At 39.7% G+C, this 21810-nt stretch overlaps 1 protein-coding gene across 12 annotated transcripts in view; it reads left to right on the forward strand.

The window, feature by feature from the left end:
- The window catches only part of SRPK2 (SRSF protein kinase 2), a 225120-nt gene that overhangs the window by 77784 nt on the left and 125526 nt on the right, over window positions 1-21810 (forward strand). For 3 of the 12 annotated variants that reach the window (XM_026503914.4, XM_048212909.2, XM_057304085.1), the window contains exon 1: window positions 10259-13606. The exons of 8 other annotated variants lie outside the window; for them this stretch is intronic. In XM_026503914.4, the coding sequence (XP_026359699.1) occupies window positions 13569-13606 (38 nt within the window). In that variant the 5' untranslated portion in view covers window positions 10259-13568. One more of the 12 variants, XM_057304083.1, reaches the window with a different exon arrangement.

The following is a 21810-nucleotide window of genomic DNA, read 5'->3' on the forward strand; positions in this document are numbered from 1 at the left end:
GCATCTTTGTGTGATTCTCCTAGACCACACGTGACTGTTTCTGTGGCTTAGATTTGGAAGAAGTGGGCATGCTGGATTGTTGACTATCTAGCATTCCCTTTACTGAAGTCAATAAATACAATATTGTTTGGTATGATTGGCCATTTGCGCTTGTGCAATGAATTTTTTTTTTTTTTGTAATACCAGTCATTTTAGTTAGATAAGGAGGACAGGGGCCAAGTATAAAACCAGTGATTCTCAACACTGGGTGCTTATCAGCATTACCTCAAGGACTTTTTCAGCATCATCACTCTGAGAGAGTGATTTAAGTAGTCTGCAAATAAGTGCAGATGGCCCTGAGGGTGAAGAGGAAAATTAAATACAAGTAGTACATCCCGAGACTTTCTGAGAGTACTCAAGTTACCCAGTACTGGCTCAGGACCTAGCTCACCCCAGAAAATACAGCCAAAATATGGCCAAAAAGTTTGATTTTCTTTCAACTCTCAATATAAGCTAATGGCCTTACCCCCCCACAAATGCTTAACACATAAATGATTATTTTCAGATTGACAGAGAGGAAGAAGATTTTTTTAGGAGGAGGGGACAGCAGGATTATAAGCATGAAGCATGCGTAGGACTGCATTTGTAGGATTGTGTTACAGCTTTCATAGACATTATCAACATAAATGAGTAGTTAGCTTTTTTACTTTGGAAAAATTTGAGAGCATTCTAAATGGGCCACACATAGAGCATAATGGTTGAGGGCCCAGACACTGTGCAGTGGCCGCTGCAGTTCAGTCCCCCTCTACTAGCTCTGTGAACGGTGGCAAGTACCTGAGCCTTTCTATTCCTCAGTTGCCCTATCTGTAAAATGGGGATAATGCTAATGTTTATCTTATAGGGATATGAGAGTATTGAGAGAGTTATTATAGAAAGCAAATAGAAGAGTTCCTGATGCATTGTGATTGGTACAAAACGTTAGCTGTTACTGTTGTCATTGTTGCTAGTTATCACAGATACAATTATGAATCCTAATGTCTTAATCTTTAGGTATTGTTTCATGCTCAGTATATTTTTTTTCTAAGTGACTAGAAAGCAGCAACTCGATAGATGGCCAGAGATGATAAGGATGAAGAACTTGTACTCTGGATTATCGATTCAAGGTTACTTTGATGTAACAAGGTTTTCTGTGTCCTCGATATGTTTAAGGCCCTGTTTGTTGATTTTTGCATATTAAAATGGAGAACTAGTTGAGGTTTTCTGTCTATGTAATTGGTAGGAAATCCCACAAAAATCAAATAGCCTGTGACTGATTTGCGAAAGTATTTGTGGTACTTCATAACACTCTGTAAAGCAACAAAGCCTTGGAAGTAGGCTTTACTATTGCTTGCTGCTGTTAAAGATTTTTATAGACATAAGGGACAACTGATGCTTGAGGTGAGAAGTTTAGGATTTACAAATGATAGAGGTGATAATTGGCTAAGTTCCTGAGGGGCACTGTGTGGGCGGACAGACACATTTGAATTGTGGAGAATCGACAAGTCTCGTAAATAGCTCCATGAAGTTGAGTATTGTTTCCCCAGAATGATGTAAGATTTTAAAAATTTACTTTTCATTCTGATTCACCTGTTGAATCTCTTACTTCGGCTTTAGATGTATAGTTGGTTGTATTCTACCCTGTGGAAAAGCACGACTTTGTTGTACGGCCTGTAACATGCCCCACCAGGGTCTCCGGCTTTATTTCCTACCAGTACGTCCTTCGCTCCCGCCAGTCACCAAAACAGCTTGGATGACCCACACGACAGGGTCTGGCTTTGTTTGTGCCATTTTCCTGTTGGGAGTGGGCTTTTCTGCACCTGGTGGAGTCCTCCTAACCCTAGTAATAAAGGCCAAATGCCTTCGGCCGTTCCCTCTGCCCTGACAGTCTGGTCATTTCCTTCTTGCAGGCTGCAGTGGTGGATGGAGCTCGGCTTTAGAGCTCCATTGTCCGGCTTCTCATGCTGGCTCCCCAACATACTAGCTCTGAAGTCTTTTTTTTTTTTTTTTTAATTGGGATAAAATTCACAGATCACCTTTTTCACCATTTTAAAGTTTACAAATCAGTGGCTTTTAGCATATTTATAATCTTGTAAAGACATTGCCATTACGTAATTCCAGACCATTTTCATCATTCTAAAAAGAAACTCTTTGTACCTTGGCAGACACTCCCCATTTTCCCTCCCCCCACCAGCCCTTAGGGCTACTTACCGTCTCTCTAGATGTTCCTGTTCTGGACATTTCATGTAAATGGAATCATGCAATATGTGTTTTGTGTCTGGCTTGTTTCACTTTCCATGATGTTTCAGGGTGTATCCATGTGGTAGCATGTATCATTAACTACATTTGTCTTATGTATGGGTATACCACATTTTGTTGATCCGTTCATCAGCTGATGGATATGTGGGTTGTTAACAGTTTTTGGGTACTACGAATAACACGTGTGTACACATTTTTTTGTGAACATAAGGTTTCAGTTCTCTGGGTATATACTGAGGAGTGGAATTGTTGGATCATGTGGTAACCCTTGGTTGAACTTTTTGAAGAACTGCCAGATTGTTTTCCAAAGTAGGTGTGCCAGGGGGGCCTGTGTGGCTCAGTTGTTAAGCATCTGCCTTTGGCTCAGGGCGTGATCCCAGAGTCCTGGGATCGAGCCCCACATCAGGCTCCTCCTCTGGGAGCCTGCTTCTTCCTCTCCCACTCCCCCTGCCTGTGTTCCCTCTCTCACTGGCTGTCTCTCTCTCTGTCAAATAAATAAATAAAATCTTAAAAAAAAAAAAAAAACAAAAACACCAAAGTAGCTGTGCTGTTTAACCTTCCCACCAATAGTACATGAAGTTTCCAAATGCCCCACATCCTCTTCAACACTTGTTGCTGTCTTTTTTATAATAGCCATCTTAGTGGGTATAAAGTGGTATTTCATCGTTGTTTTGATTTGCATTTCCCTAATGACAAATGACATTGAGTAACTTCTCATGTGCTTATTGGCCATTTGTGTTTTTTCTTTGGACAAATGTCTATTAGATCTTTTATCCATTTTTAAATTGTGTTCGTTTTTTTTTTTTTAATTGTTGAGTGTAAGAATTCTTTATATATTCAGGATTCTGGTTCTTTATCAGATATATGATGTGCAAATATTTACTCCCATTCTGTGGATTACCTTTTTTTTCCCTTGCTACTATTTTTTGAGGCACAAAAATTTGTGCATTCTCTGGAGGTTCAGTTTATCCTTTGTTTTTTGTACTTTTTGTGTCATGTTTGAGAAGCCAGCCTAACCCAAAATCATGAAGATTTACATCTATATTTCCTTCAAAGAGTTTTATAGTTTTACCTTTCTATTTAGGTCTTTGATCCATTTGGGGCTAACTTTTGTATGTGCTGTGAGGTAGGAATCCAGCATTATTCTTTTGCATGTGTATATCGAGGTGCCTAGAACCATCTTTTCTTTTTTTCTAAATTTATTTATTTTAGAGAGTGAGAGAGCGAGAGCATGAACGGGAAAGGCAGAAGGAGAGGGAGAAAGAGAATCCCAACCAGACTCTGCCCTGAATGCAGAGCCCAAGGCAGAGCTCTGTCTCCTGACCTTAAGATCACGACCTGAGCAAAAACCAAAAGTCAGACGCTTAATGGACTGCACCACCCAGGCGCCCCAGCACATTTTTTGTAGAGCCTGTGCTTTTCCCGTCGAATGGCCTTGGCACTCTCATTGCAGATCACTTGGCTGTAATGTGAGGGTTTATTTCTGGACTCTAATTCTGTTCCATTGATCTATATGTCTTCCATTTATGCCAGTTTCACAGTGTTTTGATTACTGTAGCTTTGTAGTAAGTTTTGAAGTTGAGATGTGTGAGTCCTCCAGTTTTGTTCTTTTTCCAAGATTGTTTTGGCTATTCACGGTCCCTTGCATGTCCATATGAATCGAAGGGTCAGCTTGCCCATTTCTGGGAAGGGGGGGTGGAGGGTGGGGAAGGCATTTAGAATTCTGATAGGAATTGTGTGAACCTGTAGATCAATTTTGGGGGAATATGACCATTTTAACAATGGTAAGTCTTCCAACCCAGGAACACAGGGTGTCTTTTCATTTAAGTCTTTAATTTTTTTCAGCAGTGTTTTACATTCTCAGTGTGCAAGACTCTCATTTCTTTGGTTCAATATATTCCTAAGTATTGTATTCTTCTTGATTTTATTATAAATGGAATTGTTTAGTTCTGGGAGTTTTAGAAAGTCCTAAAACTTCCAAAGCTTTAGTTTCTATGCATGCAAAATGGAATTTATGTTAAGTACCTGCTTCTCCAGTTGTGAGTTGATTTGTATAAAGGGCTCAGGTAGGCCTGATGTGATGGTTCAAGCTAAATGTTAAATATTAGGCTGTGAACTCTCCAAGGAGTGGAATTTCGCCCTATGTATTTTTGGGACACCTCCTTCCTCCCCCCGGTCAGGTAGCATTTAGTGGGGTGCCTGTTGGTGCTGAGGGAATGTAGGAGGGTGGAAGAATTGTACTGCATCATCAGTTTCGGTTCTTAAGTTTGAAAGTTAACGTGGATTGGGAGTTAGGGACTCCTATTCCTCCTTACACTTCATATTTTGATAGGGCTTCTTTCTTTACACATGTAAATAAGCCTTGTGCAATAATTTTACCACGTCTTAAGGTAGTGAAGTTACTTTTCAGGATGTTGAATGGACTTTGGTTTACTAAAGGAGTCAGAAACCAAGAAATCATTGCCTTGGTGAACTCACAGTCCTCTAAATGCCAAAATTGTAAATGAAATTAAAATGTCCTAATTTATGACATTGTAAGCCACAATATTAGAAAACCGAATCGTTTCAGTTTTATATTAATATCTAGTATTAAAAGCAATGTTTTAATTAGGATTATAAAATACTTCCTTTTTCTGAGTGCTATAATTTCTAAAATTCATATATTGGAAAAATGTATAGATGGTGTTTATTTTAAAAGTGTAAAACAGAGAAAGCTTTAAACTTGATCTCATGGTAAACAGAGCACTGGATCTCTCAGCCTGCGTGTAACAGCTCAGTTATCTAAGAACTGGTGTTACTTCTGTCTCCCCAACAGAGTCAGGGTTAGAGTGCCTTTGTTCTGTTTAGCAGCCGGGATTAACTATTAATGACACTCTGCTGTGGTGAGAAATGTGTAGACAGTTGTGAGGAATTAGCTCCATTACATTTCATTGCTGATAGAGGGAGGGCATTGATGGTGATGCTAATAAAATTAAGCATTTATTTAAACGTTCATATTTTCTCATTTTTGTATTTAGTTGTCCTGAAATTCCTCAGTATCAAAATAACAAAAACAATGGTAACAAATACTGTATGATGCGCTGTGAAGCCTGAACGCACCCCTGCAGTGTCAGGATGGTTGGTGTGGGGTCTTGGGCTGGTGTAGACACAGCCAGAGACCCTGGCTTCTCTGCTCCCTGCCTCTTACCTCCAGGCTTCTGGGGTCAGTGAGGATGGGAATCCCAGTTGGAGGGGATTGACCTACTTTTCTTGCTACAACTTGAAAATCAGTAACAAACCTTTCCTTTTAAACTAATGTTCCTTTCAGGTTATAAATTATACTCAGTAATAATTTAAAAGGTGACAGAAGGAAAAATATTTCCTCTAGTAAATGAAGGTTGTGGTAAGTGGCAGCAGCAGCTACCGTGGAAGCTCAGACTGAAGCCTAACCAGCTGGAGACCACCTCGTCCTCCTCCCGTGCCTCCACCGCCCACCCCTGCCCCAGTGGGGGTTTGGAGTGAACACTTTGTACTCCACTGGCACTGCGCCATGTTCAGGAACACAAGTAATCCTGTTGGGGGATCGTAGCATGAGGAAATTTGATACTGGAAAAAGACTTTTAAGGAAGGGGGTGAAATTGGGAGTTTTATCTTGAAAAAAAAATCAGGTTCTCAAAGTAAGCTTATTTTTCAAAATTTGAATTGTAATTGAAAAACAAGTACTGAGTATTCGATTGAACAAAGAATGTGTTGTTTTTGACATGAATTTTCATTACTAAGTTTTATATAATAACGTGATTGGATATCTTCTAATTTGTAATGTAGTTGTAATGAAGGACATTTTTGCAAACTATTTAAGAGTGTTATTATTTTCCCTGTTAGATAATCAAATTATTATCATTCTTGAGACACTTAGCATATTATTGTCCTTGTTGATTTTTCTCATCAATTACTAACTTTCCTAACTCCTCCTGTAGTCTCATTTCTCAGACTCTGTCCTCATTTGGAATTCTAACATTTCATTAGTATATTCCACCAACTTTGTCAAATGTTGCATTTTGTGTTGCCTATTTTCAGTTTTCACTTTGTTCTGGATTTGCATTCTATTTGAATTGTTGGGACTGTATGAGCATCGGTGAGACAGAGACAGAGAGAAGGGGGGTTGATGGGTGGACACAGAGGCTAGGAATAACCAGGGACAGTTTATTAACGATTGTTTTTGTTTACACAATTTTTGCTTTTCTGTGTGTTCTTATAACAGATGACTTGAATAATGAATGCCGGGATAACAAGGACCCCTTTAGAGTGGACTGTCTTCATGGTGTTGGTCAGTTAATCGCTGACCGTCCTAGACGTCTCGGAGAGCTTGCTTTACTCCTCCCCTTTATGAAGGATCTCTTAACGTGTCTATCTTTGAATTTTGAGTCAGGAACGCAGTACTTGGTCCCAGATGGACACTTGAGCCAGAGAAGCGTCTGCAGGCCCTGTTTTGCATTTAAATGGGAGCCCAGTAAAGGTACTTCTAGGCTTGAGTTGGAGACCGAGAGAGAAGGACACCAGCGTGCGTCCCAGCAGTAGAATCTGTGAGCACATGAAAGAGCAGGAGATGCAGTTAATTGGTAGCGACAGAAGCAGTGGAATTAGGGTCACAGAGGTGTTGAATCACCAGAATGGTGAAGCGTTAAGATGGAGAGCAGTCCCTCTGAGTACTTGGGCCCAGGAGCTGAGTATCAGCTGCCCTGCCTTCTGAACAAGATTCTCACTGAGGCCTGTGGTGGGGGCATTTTTCTCTTCTTACGTTCTAGATGTTTTCTTGCAGTATTATCCTATCACCTGAGGTAAACTGAGCACATACCTGTTTCTTGTAGCCTGAAACAGCTCCAAATATATCTAAAGCTTTAATAAAAAAAAGAAAAGTCCTCCTTATGTATACCCAAAATAAAATCAGCTTTGTGAATGATTATGTAAAGACTTTGGCAAGAGGAAGGAAGTTTAGTAAATCTGTTGGAATAACACCCATGGAAAAAGGATGTAGGTGGAAGAATTTAGGTAGAACTCTCTGCCCAATTATGTCTTATTTAATTTCCATGTCCTAAAAGGAAGGGTCCCACGTGAGCTCCTGTTTGGCGTGTGGTGCCGTAAAGGACGTGGGAGCATGTCATCTCGACAGCATCCCTGTGTTAGTCTCATCCACGTGGATTCAGGGCTGCCCACTTTCCCTCCCAGGCTGTCTGATCTGCGAAGCACATCCTTTATTGGACTTTGTTTTAATAGTAGTTATCGGTAACTGCTATTCCTGGTCTTAAGGCTGGGCTCAGCTCTGGACTCATAGCCCTGTGTGTTCCGTGAGTCTCCAAACTCATGTTATTAAGTGGAAAATGAAATATTAGAGATAGTAGGCCATTAACCAAAGAGTTAAAAATATTCATCTTTACAAGGAATTTGAGCATCTTTTAAAGTGTAGGTATGAGAATAAAAGGTGTTTGTGAAGAAGGTCTATGGGTTGGATAGAAGAGAATGCGTGGGAGGTCCTGGTGAATTGGTTTTTCCTTTTTGGTGTGTAAAGTGATGAATAATAAAGAGTATTGATGTCATTGACCAGTTGTAATCAAGAAAGCTATTAGTGATGATTTTAATTGATTGGAGATATGAGAAAATAGAATTTAGAAGCTGATTTTATTTATCTTTTTTTAAAAAGATTTTATGTATTTATTTGAGAGACCGAGAGATAGCAAGAGAAAGCACAAATGGGGAGGAGGGGGGGAAGCAGGCTCCCCGCTGAGCAAAGAGCCTGACGCGGGGCTCAATCCCAGGACCCTGGGATCATGACCTGAGCCGAAGGCAGACAGACACTCAACAGAGTGAGCCACCCAGGCGCCCCGAAGCTGATTTTAAAGAAGGCTGAATGTTCTGCTTTGGTTGCTAGTCCTTGGAAATTTAGCTGTAGCTCTCAGAGACAGTAGTCTTTTGGAGAAGATGAAGAGTGTTCTTGCTACCAGTTGTTTATCTTTTTAACTCTCCAATTTATTCTTCATAAATTCACATGGTCAGCTAGGTGATGATCTCTGAGGATTCTTCTAACCCTGCAGTTGTTTGACCCTCTGACTGATTGTATCTGGAAATTTATATTTAAGAATAAGGAAACTAAGTTAGCTAGATTGTAACTTTGACTAGAATAGGCTAAGAAAACCATCAAAGTCTCAATAAGTAAGTGTAAATTGAAGTGAAATGTCAGGTCCCCATCCCTAAGGAAGCTGTGGTCTCAGGGATGTCAGACAAGTAGTGTATATATTTTAGTAATTCTCTAATGAAGTGTATCTGATCTGTAGAGGGGTAGAGAAGGTGAAGTGTATTCTGTCTGGGACACTGTTGGAGGGAAGGTAGCACTTGGGCTAAGATTAGAAAAGGGAGTTGGAAATGGCTAGCAGACACATGAAAAAATGTTCAACATCATTAGCCATTGGGGAAATTCAAATCAAAACCACACTCAGATACCACCTTATGCCAGTTAGAATGGCAAAAATTGACAAGGCAGGAAACAACAAACGATGGAGAGGATGTGGAGAAAGGGGATCCCTCCTACATTGTTGGTGGGAGTGCAGTTGGTACAGCCACTTTGGAAAACAGAGTGGAGGTCCCTCAAAATGTTAAAAATAGAGCTACCCTATGACCCAGCAATTGCACTACTGGGTATTTACCCCAAAGATACAGACATAGTGAAGAGAAGGGCCATATGCACCCCAGCGTTCATAGCAGCATTGTCCACAATAGCCAAACTGTGGAAGGAGCTGAGATGCCCTTCAACAGATGACTGGATAAAGAAGATGTGGTCCATATATACAATGGAATGTTACTCAGCCATCAGAAAGAATGATTACCCAACATTTGCATCAACATGGATGGGACTGGAGGAGATTATGCTACATGAAGTAAGTCAAGCAGAGAAAGACAATTATCTTATGGTTTCACTTATTTGTGGAACATAAGGAATAGCAGGGAGATAGGTAGGAGAAGGATGGGAAGAATGAAGGAGGGGTGGTAAACAGAAGCGGAAATGAACCACAAGAGGCTATGGACTCTGGGAAACAAACTGAGGGTTTTAGAGGGGAGGGGGTGGGAGGATGGGCTAGCCTGGTGATGGGTATTAAGGAGGGCACGTATTGCATGGAACACTGGGTGTTATATGAAAACAATGAATGAGTCATGGAACACTACATCAAAAACTAATGATGTACTGTATGGTGACTAACATATCATAATAAAAAAAATAAAATGCAATAGGTTGAGAGCCTCAAAAAAAAAAAAAAAAGAAAGAAAGAAAAGGGAGTTGGGTGTGCAAGAGAAGCAGACGGGGCACTGCATCCCAGGGAAGGAAACTGCATAAGAAAAGACTTGGTGGTGTGAGAAAGCATGGTGTGTGTGCGCTTAGTAGTCCTGGAACATAAAATAGATCGAAAAAGGTGAGCGGTAATAATGATACCCCAGATGAGACAGGGGTGCTGGTCTGGGATCCTTCACAAATTCCTGGCTCAGAAGGGCAGTGCTGCTGCTGTTCAGGGAGATGAAGACTCCAGTAGACCCTGGACTGAGAATTTGATGAGGTTAGCCTTAGATGCTGAGTTCAAGGCGTGTCAGGACCATGTATGTAGGGGAGATGTCTGGTAGGGGTGGAAGAACATATGGTTCTGGGTTGCAGGAGAGAATATTGGGTTCAAAATTCAGGTTTAGTCATCATCAGTGTCCTTTGGTTGTGGATGTCAAGGGAGTAGATGGAAGAGTCACTGCGTGAAAAGAGGGTCTTGCGAGAGAAGTATCACTAACATGTCTGTGTAAAAAAGATGATAAAGCGAAGAACCTAGAGTTAGGAGGAGAATCATAAGAACACAAAAGGACTAGAAAAACAAACAACTTATGTTGTCCCGTAATGTTATTTCGAGATTAAAATAAAATTATGACAAAAAAAATCACCCATAATTTTGAATACTTATTCAAACTACAAAGGAACCACTTGTTCATTTTCTTTGTGAAATAAAGAAGTGTGGCCTTAGTACTCATTGGCTGAATGAAAAAATGGAGACCGTGGATGGCTGAATAAATACGTATTTATGGGATTGTAAGATTGCTGTTTTGAAAGAACTGAGGAGTGGTGGTGAAGAGAGTAATTTAGAATTGTGGGGGTGGGTGAGGCATAAGGTTTTAAAATATAACTATAAAAGCATACTGGATAGCTACATCAATTCATAGACTGAAATACTTTCTGAAAGGGTCCAAGATTTACATGCTAAGTAAAATTATAAAGTGTATTAGAAGAAAATGGGGTGATTTAAAAAATTTGGTGTGGGGAAAGTCTAAATGTAACATAGGAAGACCATCATTGAGGAAAAGATTGGTGGACTTAATTGCAAAAAAAGTAATAAAGTATAGGGTCCTAGGTCCTAGATACTGTGAAATGAAACAGAAGAACCACCAGCTAATTTGTAATGTGTGTAAGAGAGCATCCGAAGTGTGGTCATGGTAGAGGGCTCAGGTGACCAGAGGTTCAGGAGACTGAGGTCCCTTAGCCAAGGGTTTTTGGAAATCCTTTCTGTCAACATGAACATCACATGGCAGGTATTGTGGTGGAATGGCTTCTAGAGTTCTTAGTGAACGTGGGGAGTAATCAGACCGTGGCTGTATCGGTAAGGAGAAGTGGGTAGTAGAATAGATGGGACACACGGGCCTCAGGGTATACAGTAGTAACGTAGTATTTGTGAGCATTCCTAAATGCTTGAGTCCTTTGGGAGCTAGAAACAAATCTGAAGGTTTGAAGAAAATGTGAAAATGGTGGTAGAAACCTGTCCATGGATTATTGGAAACCTTTTTTGTTTGGAGCTCTCAAAGCTCTAACTTTCGTTTCTAATGTTTATATACTTCCTAAGAGCTGTGCGGTTTAAACTTGGGGGGTCTTTTTTTTTTTAAGATTTTATTTATTTACTTATTTATTTGAGAGAGAGAGAGTGAGAGAGAATGTGAGGGGGAGGGAGAGGGACAAGTGGAGTCCACGCTGAGAGTAGAGCCTGACACTGGGCTTGGTCCCACAACCCTGAGACCATGACCCAACCCGAGTTGAAACCAAGAGTCAGACGCTTAACTGACTGAGCCACCCAGGCGCCCCTAAACTTGGGGTCTTTCAGTTTACCTGTACAGATAATCCGTACACTGAAGTGCGAATTTTTTGTCTTTTTGAAATGATCAATTACCACAATGAAGAAGGATTCAAGTGTAACCTCATTTCTGACTTGGCTGGTTGATAAACTGAGAATAACTCTCTAGATGGGGAGGCTGAGATACAGATTAAAGTTAAACTTCGATATGTAATCAAACTATAGTGATAAAAAGGTCTATGTTGAGGTTGATAGTAAGAGGGGAAGGTGGATCAGAACTGTGGAGAAGCTGCTTAAGATAAGGCAGACCTGGTGTACCTCATTAACTCATTCAACAAATATTTGTTGAGGATTACTGTCCTTTGCTAGGCACTCCCGAGCAGCGGACACAGAGGGCTGACTACATGTCAGGCACGAGCCTACATCTGCATGACTGTCATGGAATACTGTATTTCATTAAATCCTCACAACAGCCCTTTACAGGCCGTTATTATCCCCATTTTATAGGAGAGGAGATAGAGGCTTTTAGAAAGTCTAAGTAATTTCCCCAAGGTCATGTGGCTCTTAAAGATGTTAGAGGATCCTGCCTTCAAACCCATGGCCGAGGCTGAGCTCTCAAATGTTGCTCTTTTGAAACCGGCGGGAGGGGCATTACTGAGCATTCACTGTGGCACCTGGTGCCAGACTCTGTCAATCCACCAGGAATCCTCAAGGTAAGTTTCATTATCATCATCTCCGTCTAACCACCATGCGCTGTGCTCTCCCCAGTGGTTAGGGAGTTCGGCCACAGCGTGTGGCGGGTTCTGCGCTCTCATCACATGTTCATGCCAGTTTTATATAGTGCCCGTTGCATGAAGTCGGAAGCTTAAACAATTTAGAAAATCCCTTATTTTAACAACATTGAAAGGCTATTTCTGAACAGGTCCATTGTATTTTAGGCAACTAATTTCTTTCCCTTTCCCATCTTTTCATATTCCTTTGATTTTTGTAATCGAGATTCTTAAAAATTAAGATTTGTTTTGCCCCTTAAAAAAAACCCCAAAACTGTTGAGGTCTACTTTGAAATCCTGAGACTCCCTATAGTGGTATTTCAGTGGCCAAGTGTTTTATTTTTGGTATGTGAACTTTTTATTATGCATAGGGAAGCACGTTTATGAATAGGAAAACAGCTTTGCATGTGAAATAGCCTGGGTAATGGGACCATGTCAGTTTTATTCACATAAAATTATGTGCTTTTAGGTTAGTCATTAATATTTTTAAAGAAACTGTGCTAGGGTTTTTTCTTTTTTCTTTTTTTTCTTTTTCCTCTCCCTCTTATTTTTACCTCTCCTTCCCTTTTAGTTTGTTTTTTTTTTTTTTTTTTTTCAAATCAGTATCAGCAGTTCTCTTTTAATTAAACTGAATTGGCGCTTCCATTTCTGTTGCAGATGGCATTGTCAGTCCTTTCCTAAAAGGACAAGTATATTATCTGCTCGGTAACTGGGTGTTGCTGTTCACTTGTGCTGTACTGCGAAGGAGGAGGGGAGAATTAAGGTGTAAAATAGAAGTCTTTTTCTGAAGGAGTTAGGGACTAGATATTACACAGATTCTTCAATTAAAGACAACCAAGAAATTATAATAAAGGTTAAAAAAAATTCAATCTATAAATTGGAGTTCTGGTTTAATATTTCATTCTTAAGTGACAAAAATGATTCACTGAGCCATATTTTTTAGGGCCGGTGAAATGCAAGTAGCCAAGGGTTGCACATCTGTTCCTTACAGCTCATACCTTTATTGCCCAGGCTTCTCAGATGATCTAGGGTATCAGATGCAGTGGTGAGCATTTCTTGTTTGTGTTTTAGTTTGCTGCATTTGAAATCTTCTGGTAGAGCCGTGCTAGTTCTACCTTAAAAAAGAAAACACCCCTCTGCTTGAAAGAAATGGTACTTCCTGCTTTCATAAACAGTCATGTGCATAGTTTAGCAAGGCCTGGTGCCTCTGGAGCTTTTCCCTTTATAGCACCATCGAATCCCAGTCCTAACAGAAGTACTGCGAATCTTGTGGCCTCTTTTTGAACAAAAGGGATCAGGGACGAAAAATCTGTTGATACAAAGCTTGAAGGCAAGGGCAGGCAATCTTGGTTGTGAATATTTTCTGATTTTTCCAGAAATCAAGCAGAAGATTGAGCTGCTGATGTCAGTTAACTCTGAGAAGTCGTCCTCTTCAGAAAGGTACAGCTACATCTCTTGCATGAACAATTAATGGTGTAGCATTGCTAAGAAACCAACCAGGACGTATTTTTTTTCTTGTCAAGTTTGCCGTATGATGTATTGTACTGCATGCTGGTCACTGTGCCGTATTGAGGATGTGTATTTGGGCAGGCTGTTCTGCTTTTACAAAGGGTAATTGATTTTGTAAAAAACAGTGAAGCCTGACCAGCTGCAGCATGTACAGCATAGCACAGCCCAGCGCTGGTTCACGTGTGGCAGCTGTCGAAGGCTTTAAAAAATAATTTACTTAGCTGCAAAACAAAAATCTTGCTTTCTTTCAGGAAATACTAGTATTAGATTTTCTTCCTGTATTTTGAGGTTGTTGCTACAAAATTACCAACAATATTTGTAAGATCTAGGTTAAAAATACTTGGCTTTTGGTTGTCATAAATATTTTCTTATGTGGAAAGGGAGTGCCATTTGTAAATCGCTTAGGAATTGCAAACCCACAGATTAGTCACATTCTGAAAGAGAGATATGATGCTCCTTCAAGTCTGTGCTAGGGAATGGAACAGTCACTGCATGCAGTAATGGTTCGTGCCTGCAGGTAAGGACAAAATGACTCAGAAGTGTTTTTAAAGCAATTATTTTATCTGTCAATCAAGTGATTATACCTGTAAGGAGGTATTTCCTTAAAATGGCTATTTTACTTAATAAATGGAATTAGGGTATTTTTATCTCAAGCCAGAAATGAGGCTATATAGTTGCCCATTTTGATATGTAAATGTTGTGTTCACTTCTGTTTGCCAAAACTGTGTATACTACCTACTGTTTTAAATTGAGGTTCTTGGGCATACAGTTGATGCTTACCTTTCTCCTGGTTACCTAATAGTTTATACTTTATCCTGGTATTTTATGTTGAAGGTCTATTGATGTGTCTCGCCTGTGGTTAGTTTTCAGGTTATCCTTTTTGTTCACAGATTTAATATTTAAGAAAATATTATGGAGACGTGATTTAGTAGTTGTGAAATGATAGAGAAAAAGCACTGGGGGGGGGAATGAGGCGAAGAACCTTCCGTGGTAAAATGGATTTAATTCAAGTACACTAGTATATGGAGGACGTGATCTGATGGCAAAATGATGACATTAAATCGATTTATTAGTGTAATTAGGTGAAAGGCTCCTGGCTGTAATTTAGAGCATTACAAATAAGACGTTAACTGCTTTCTTTAGAAACCGAAAACAGAAAAATTTATTCACATTTGTGTTTATTTTTATGTAGTTTCTAACTCCTGGTTTGTGGCTAGCCATCCGATTTTGCACACTCTGTCTGCTGAGATGAAAAACAATCTTGAGCCTTGTGAGTGTTCTGCCAGTAAAATGGTGGTGATGGGAAGGGGAGAGGGTGGTGGTGTAAATAGTGAGCCGTCCGGGTGCCAACTGTAATGTTGGAGTTTTGTTACCAGGAAGGGCATTCTCAGTGGGATGGCGGCAATAATTATGTTAGCTCTTTTGAGCAGCATGAATTCTCTATTGATAAATTGAAGGTTGGACAGAATGGGTGAATATCAGCGAGAAACAAGTTAGGAATGGGTGAGGTTTCTGTGATTAAAATACATTCTTCTAAGGAAAGATTCTAAAATATTTTGGTGATTACATTTATTTATCTTATTATTAATGTTATTTATTTATTATTTTTTAAGTCTTTTTACCTAAGCTCTTGTTGTTAAATTTGATGGAAAGGGAGGTTACATGTGGTCATGGTTTTAAAGTTTAGAAATCAACCAGTATGCTTGTGACAGCTTTATACACAGTTTTACCAGAGCTTGCTTGCTTTGTCTTTCTTTTGGGGGTGCTTAGACATATATATGGCCCTTGTGATAGGCTGACTTCATGGGTGATAAATGTAGTTTATGGGTCAGCCAGCACTGTGCAAACACAGAAGTTGTTTCATTAATGTATATATATCAAAAACAGAAGTTACTCCTTTTTTCTCCTCTTTTTTAAAGGCATACAATAATGAGTAGTCAAATCTTCTGTCTTTTTAATGTATTTGAAAAAACTTGAGAAACAAGAATATGAAATAAAAAAAAAATTCATGGCCTAGTAATGCTGTATCCTGCCCATGAATGTAATAGCTTGTAGTATCATGTAACATTACATCACATCCTTCAATTCCTCGTTCACCAGTTACTGAAATTTTGAAAGTCTTAGATTTTTTTTTCTTTCATTTAGCTGTTTGAGTCATGGCCTTAAATCTTAAAGCTATTTGGAATTTACGTATGGTCGGTAGTTCCCCCTCCCCCCCCTTTTTTGGTAAAAATAATAAATCCTGTCTTTAAAAGAAGAGAGAAGCTATTTGTTTGCAAGAAACCAAAACTTACCTTTTTCTACAATTGATTTTGTTCTCTCTCTGCAGTGCAGAATGATTTTTTGGTATTTCAGGCCATCCAGTGGAGAAGCAACATTTCTAAGTGCAAAATATAATAAATATGAACAGTGATGTGATATTCCTCATAATTCTTCCATCTCATATTTTTAACCTGCTTCTTGGGAATTTCTAGCCCTGAGTGACAGCTAGTGTTGAATTCTTGTGCAGACAGTTTTGTAAAATGGGAGAAACAAACCAAAAAATAAACCTAATTTATTTTTGTAGACTTAGGATCCTTCGTTCAGAAATAAATCTGATTTGAAGCAATATATGGAATTTTGAAGGTTGTTTTGGAGCTTAAATTAGAAAATATGTTTTCTTAACAGATCTCAGTAACACCTTGAAATTTAAGATGATATTTTTACCTTTAACAGAATAGCGGCAGTCCATTGAATGTTATTCTGTAGGGGAGGCATGGAGTACTGTTCAGAATGGCTGACTCATAGGACAAAATCCAACAGGGTGACAGAAAGTTATAGTTTTATTTTTTGGTTTTATACTTTGGAGAAAGGGGAAAATGTTAACTTACTCAATTTTTAAATTAAGGACAGAACATTATTGAATGAATTAAAAAAAAAACAGCAACAACACATGATACTTGATTTGTATGTTATTGCCAGTTAAGAGGAACACATATCAGTTGCAAGGGGGCCCCCTTCTGCAGATTTTAGGAGCAAATCTCACTATGAGTATCTGCTTTTTAATTGCTGCCTGTTGAATGAATGAATGTATTCATCTTAAATATGGTAGTGAGAGGACTAGTCACAGGTTTACTTTTTTACCTACCCCCATTTCATGGGAAAAAAAGCTGTGAGCATTTCTTTGATATAAAAACTAGGTTTTCAAGGTTTTGTTTCTTCTTGACTTTTCTTAGCAATAACACTTCTGGGATTCGGAAATTTATGGGGTGGAGTGGGTGGGGAAGAGGAGGAAAAGGAGTAATAATCATGATAATAGCTAGCAAAAAGGTAATAATCATTTATTAAACAGTTCCCAAATACAAGTTCTAAGTGAGGAGGGGAGGGGAGGAGGCAGGGAGTCGGGGAGGGGCAGCAAGGAAGGGGGGAGAGCGAGGGAGTGTGCGCCTGCCTGCAAGGGTTGGCTGTGGAGAGGGAGGACTCTGACACATCATCCCTAAAGATCCTCAGTGAGCAGAAGGAACTTTATTAAAATTTTTGTCAAACTGTATTGCTACTTCTTCAGTGAACTCACGAACAAAATTGGACAATTCTTAATCAGTGAAGAAGAGCTGAGCCCAACGTGCTCAGAGTGGGGATTCCCAGTCGTTACCTGCGGATTCCTGGGAGGGCTGAGGACTTTGTGAGGGGAAGGTCCTAAGGAGCTGGGAACCTGCATTCACACAGAGCTTGGCCCATGTCTGCTCTTGTGAAATGTAAATGTTGTTGTAATTAGTAAAGTTCACAGTCAGTCAGAAGTTAAGTAAATAGCAGTGCCTACTAGGTTTGTGTTTTCTCAGGGACCAGATACCAGAAAGATCATTTTGTGTGTGTGTGTGTGTGTGTGTTTGACATTTTGGCGGGTTAAGAGGGGTTTTTATGCTGTAGTAGATACTAAGTACTAGCTTAGATCATTAGCGTCCCACATAGCTAGCACTTGATTGAATTTATACATTGCTAGCTACCTTTTTCAGGAGAAGAAAGGAAGAAGGAGAAAGTATCATAAAAATATTTACGCTGTGGCCTGTGTTCTGCTAATGCTGTATGAAGAGGATTGGTGAGAAGTGACAGCGATTGTTGTCCCTACCCCAGCATGAGAAGGACGTTTGAAACACATAAAGAGCCTGTGCTATTTTTGTGTGTGTATTTTAATTCCTTTTATTAGTTTGGAGCCTCTTAACTGAAAGAAAAAGGGCATATGATAATGACGCGTGGTTGCAGAAAGCAACAAGAGAATCTTGGAAGAATAAGGGGAATGGAAGGGGGAAAAATTTTAAAAATCAGGGTGGGAGAGAGAAGTAAAGGATATTCGGTGGGAAAAGATCCAGGACCAAGGTCTCTTTTATTTGCTCTTAGGTCGGATGTATTTTCCTCCATGTTTCTATGGGGAACTAAGAGCAGTCATGGAAGGATAGCCAGATTTTATTAAAAAAATTCCCTCTTCCGGGGGGGCCCGGCTGGCTCAGTTGGTAGAGCTTGCGACTCTTGATCTCAGGGTTTTAAGTTTGAGCCCCACATTGGGTGTAGAGATCACTTTAAAAAAAGATCTTAAAACAGAATTCTATCTTCGTTGTGTTCCTCTCTCCCCACTCCAGCTCACAAGGCAGTGCAGGTAGGTAGTGGTGACTGCTTCTCCACTTCTCTCTCACCCCTGCCGCAGTCAGGCGTACGTTCCCGAGTGCTGAGGAGAGATGATAGTGGCGGGTTGTGTGGTCTCTCTGCACTCAGTCCTTGCGCTTTCTTCTGTTTTCATTTAACTTTCAGTAATATGTTTATTGAAGATATATATGGGAAAGTGCACAGATCATAGATCATTATGAAATCCAATTATTGGGTTTTCTTTCTTCTGTAGTTTATGTTTTACTTGTTGTATCTAAGAAATTTTTGCCAAGCCAGATGTCACTAAGATTTTCTGCTAGGTCGACTTAATAAACGTTGTTGGCTCTTAATATGTTAAGACTGGGATTCATTTGGGTCTTAGTATTAAGGTAAAAATGAAGTCATTTGTATCTGTTGAACATCATCTGTAAATAGAAGCCCTCTGTACATGGTTTTGGTCTGTCTGCTCCCCGCGTTACCTGTGCGTTGCTCTTGTGTTTTGTGTGTAGCGGGAATTGGCTCGGTCTCGTTGCTGTGCAGAAATCACCATACGAATGTGCCCCGCTTTATTGACCCATTCTACTGTTGATGAGCATGTGGGATGTTTGCAGCTTGTTAGGAAAGCTGCTGTGTGAGCATTTGAATACGTATCTTTTGGGGAATGGACCTCTGCAGGCATTTCTGTTGTGTGTGCACCTAGGAGCGCAATTGCTAAGCATTAGCGTACATTGCCAGTTTTCCAGAGTGAGTGTGCCAGTCTACACTCGCACTAGCTCTGCTCCAGGTCCTGGTGAGGTTGGTACTGTCTATAGCCTTTTTCTCTGTCTTCCCATTTCTGTTCCCTTCCCCTTTTCTTTCTCTGTCAGAATTCTGGTAGGTGTGCCAGTGTGACCAGTAGTTTGAGCCTTTTTGAGGAGAATTAGATGTAGATAAGGGACTTTTTGAGTACCAGCTTTCATGAAGGAAATCAGAAGTTTAGACCAAATGGGAATCATAAGGTGTAGTCATCTGAGGTGCTGCTCTCCCACTGACTGATTCTGCTCTTCTAACTGGGCCCTGGAGGTGTTAACATTAGTTTTCAGACTTGGTTTCAATAGCAAAATTACTTCTTCATTTAAACCTTACTAGAAGCCTGTCATATAAAACATAAAAGCCCCGGGTGAGAACCGGGGAAGTAATCAGGGCCTCCATTCTTGGTACTCAGCATCCGACCCTTGAGAACCCCTTCATGGACCTCTGGTCCTCCTAAAACTTACCTTGAGGTAGGTAGGCCACCTTGGGTCTGACCAAGAAATGAGGACATTTTTTGAAATGTTTAGATTTTGTATTACCTTTTTATAATGTTAAATTTGTATAGTGTTACATTTTATATCATAGTCTCTAAAATTTCTGTATCCTACACCTAAATAAAAGTGTACTTTTGTCTTTTAATTTCTGTTTAAAAAAACCTGGACAATTTTCTGAGCTTTCTTCCTGTTGGTCATTATTTATGTGGTCTAGATGCAGTAATTTCTAGATTATTGTGTTTGTTACCAATTTAAACTTTGATTCTGTTTCCCGATGCCTCTTTGGAGGGCTGCCAGCCAGCATAACCTTTCAGAACACCGGTCTGCTCAGGCAGGTCACTCCACTTAAATAACCTTCAGCTCTTTTCCCACTGTTCTTGGTAGAAAAGGAGAGCTCCGTATCTGGGCCAGTGAGTGCCCACATTCTCCAGCCCCACCTCAGACTCCTTTGACTTCAGTCATGTCCCTCTTGGTTTGCTCTTCTGCTGCTCCGATCCCTCCCATCTTAAGGAAACCCTGCCTAGGTCAAATTACACCTATTATAAGCCCTTACAGGACGTGTACCTTTCCTTTGTAGCATTTGTCACAGCTGTTGTTTGACAGAGGGGAGTATCAATGACATTGGGTCTACTTACTGGTTTGCTTAGTGTTAGCCCCAATTGAAGAACTTAAATATAGAAGTGTTTTCTTTGCAGAATATTTTTACTTTAGATCATTTGCAGCTTACAATTTAGGAACTTTTTGGGAAGACTTTTGGTATAGGGAATAATTTTTATGGTATTGGCTTAGAGTAATAAAGTATAGCCATATATAGTCATAAATAGTTATATATATATATTCTCATATTATAGTCAATTATAGTGATAAGCTAATTTAACTCAGAGTATCCCAGTTATAAATCTTAGGTTTTTCTATCACCATAAAAATGCAATTTGTTATTAGATATGTTTTTTACATTTATTATAATGTAAAATGGAAATTAAAGTAAATCTGAACACTTTCCATCTCTTTGCCAAACTGATAACATCAAACGATAGCCATTTATTTCCCAAACGTCAGCGTTTTGTATATCACCTTGGTGCTGTTTGTCTTGCTTGTACTCCATCCTGTACTGTTATTTACTTAATAACATGTTTTTTGCTTGTTTTTAGTTGTGATAAAATATACATAACATAAATTTTTATAATGCTTTTTTAAAGTTAATTTTCTTTAAAAAGAAATCTTTGTGTTCCTACCAGAACCTGAAAGAACAATTGCTATTAAATCCTGTCTCTATTCTGTTGTCTGATAAAGGCTTTAGGCCTGGCCATATGCTCCCTCTGTTTACCAGGGAAATTAAATTGGCAAATGTCAGAAAAGAGGTTAAATCTGTGTTAGCACCAAAGTGAGACATGCTCTTTGATATACTCAGATAGCCTGAAAGAAGTTGGGAAAAGAGTAACTCTCTCAGTATGTGATTCATTGTAATTCAACACCAAGTCCCAAGTATCACCTGTAATCCCTTCGTGTACCCACAGCAGCACATCCTCTTCTCTTTGGGAACTGCCCTCCTCCCCTCCCCCCAAATGGCAGATCAGGGAAGTTTTGCACAAATGTGAACAGCTAGTATAAAAATAACAATGACAACAATAAGAAATAACTCTAGCTCTAGCAGTCATAGTGCAGATTCCCTTTGGAGCAGAATTCTTCCAGCCAGTGGCTGGAGGAAATTAAAGACTAAGTTTAGTGTAGATTACATTTGTCATCCATCCATCCAGCATTTATCAGCAGCTGCTGTGTACTCGCCAGTCAGTGATTTGGAAATCAGGGAGCAGCAAAGGCAGCACAAAAGCATAGGATCTTTATAGAAGAGGCCTTGGTGGGTGGCTTACCCCTGATGCAACGTGGTCGGTTTTTTGGGCATGTAGAGCTGAGCACCGTATCATGGACTATGCCAGTGGGAAGCTCTTGGCACTTTTTTTGAAAAGATTACAGATAACCAATAGTTGCATTTTGTGTGAACGTACATTAAGATTAGAGGTACGATGAAGGGGTTACAGACATTTGCCTACCAAAGGCAATTGTGAATGAGTGATGAGGGCCAGGTGCAGACTCTAGAACACTAGAGACCACAGTCCCATCTAAAGAGGTGGCTGCTGCTATGCTTCAATTAAAAAAAAAAAAAAGTGAAAACTGGGGAGAAGGAGCATAGAGAACTCAACATCCTTTCCTGTTCTACAAAGGCAAAAATAA

The sequence above is a fragment of the Ursus arctos genome, unplaced genomic scaffold, assembly GCF_023065955.2.
Source record: "Ursus arctos isolate Adak ecotype North America unplaced genomic scaffold, UrsArc2.0 scaffold_3, whole genome shotgun sequence".
Classification (NCBI taxonomy): Eukaryota; Metazoa; Chordata; class Mammalia; order Carnivora; family Ursidae; genus Ursus; species Ursus arctos.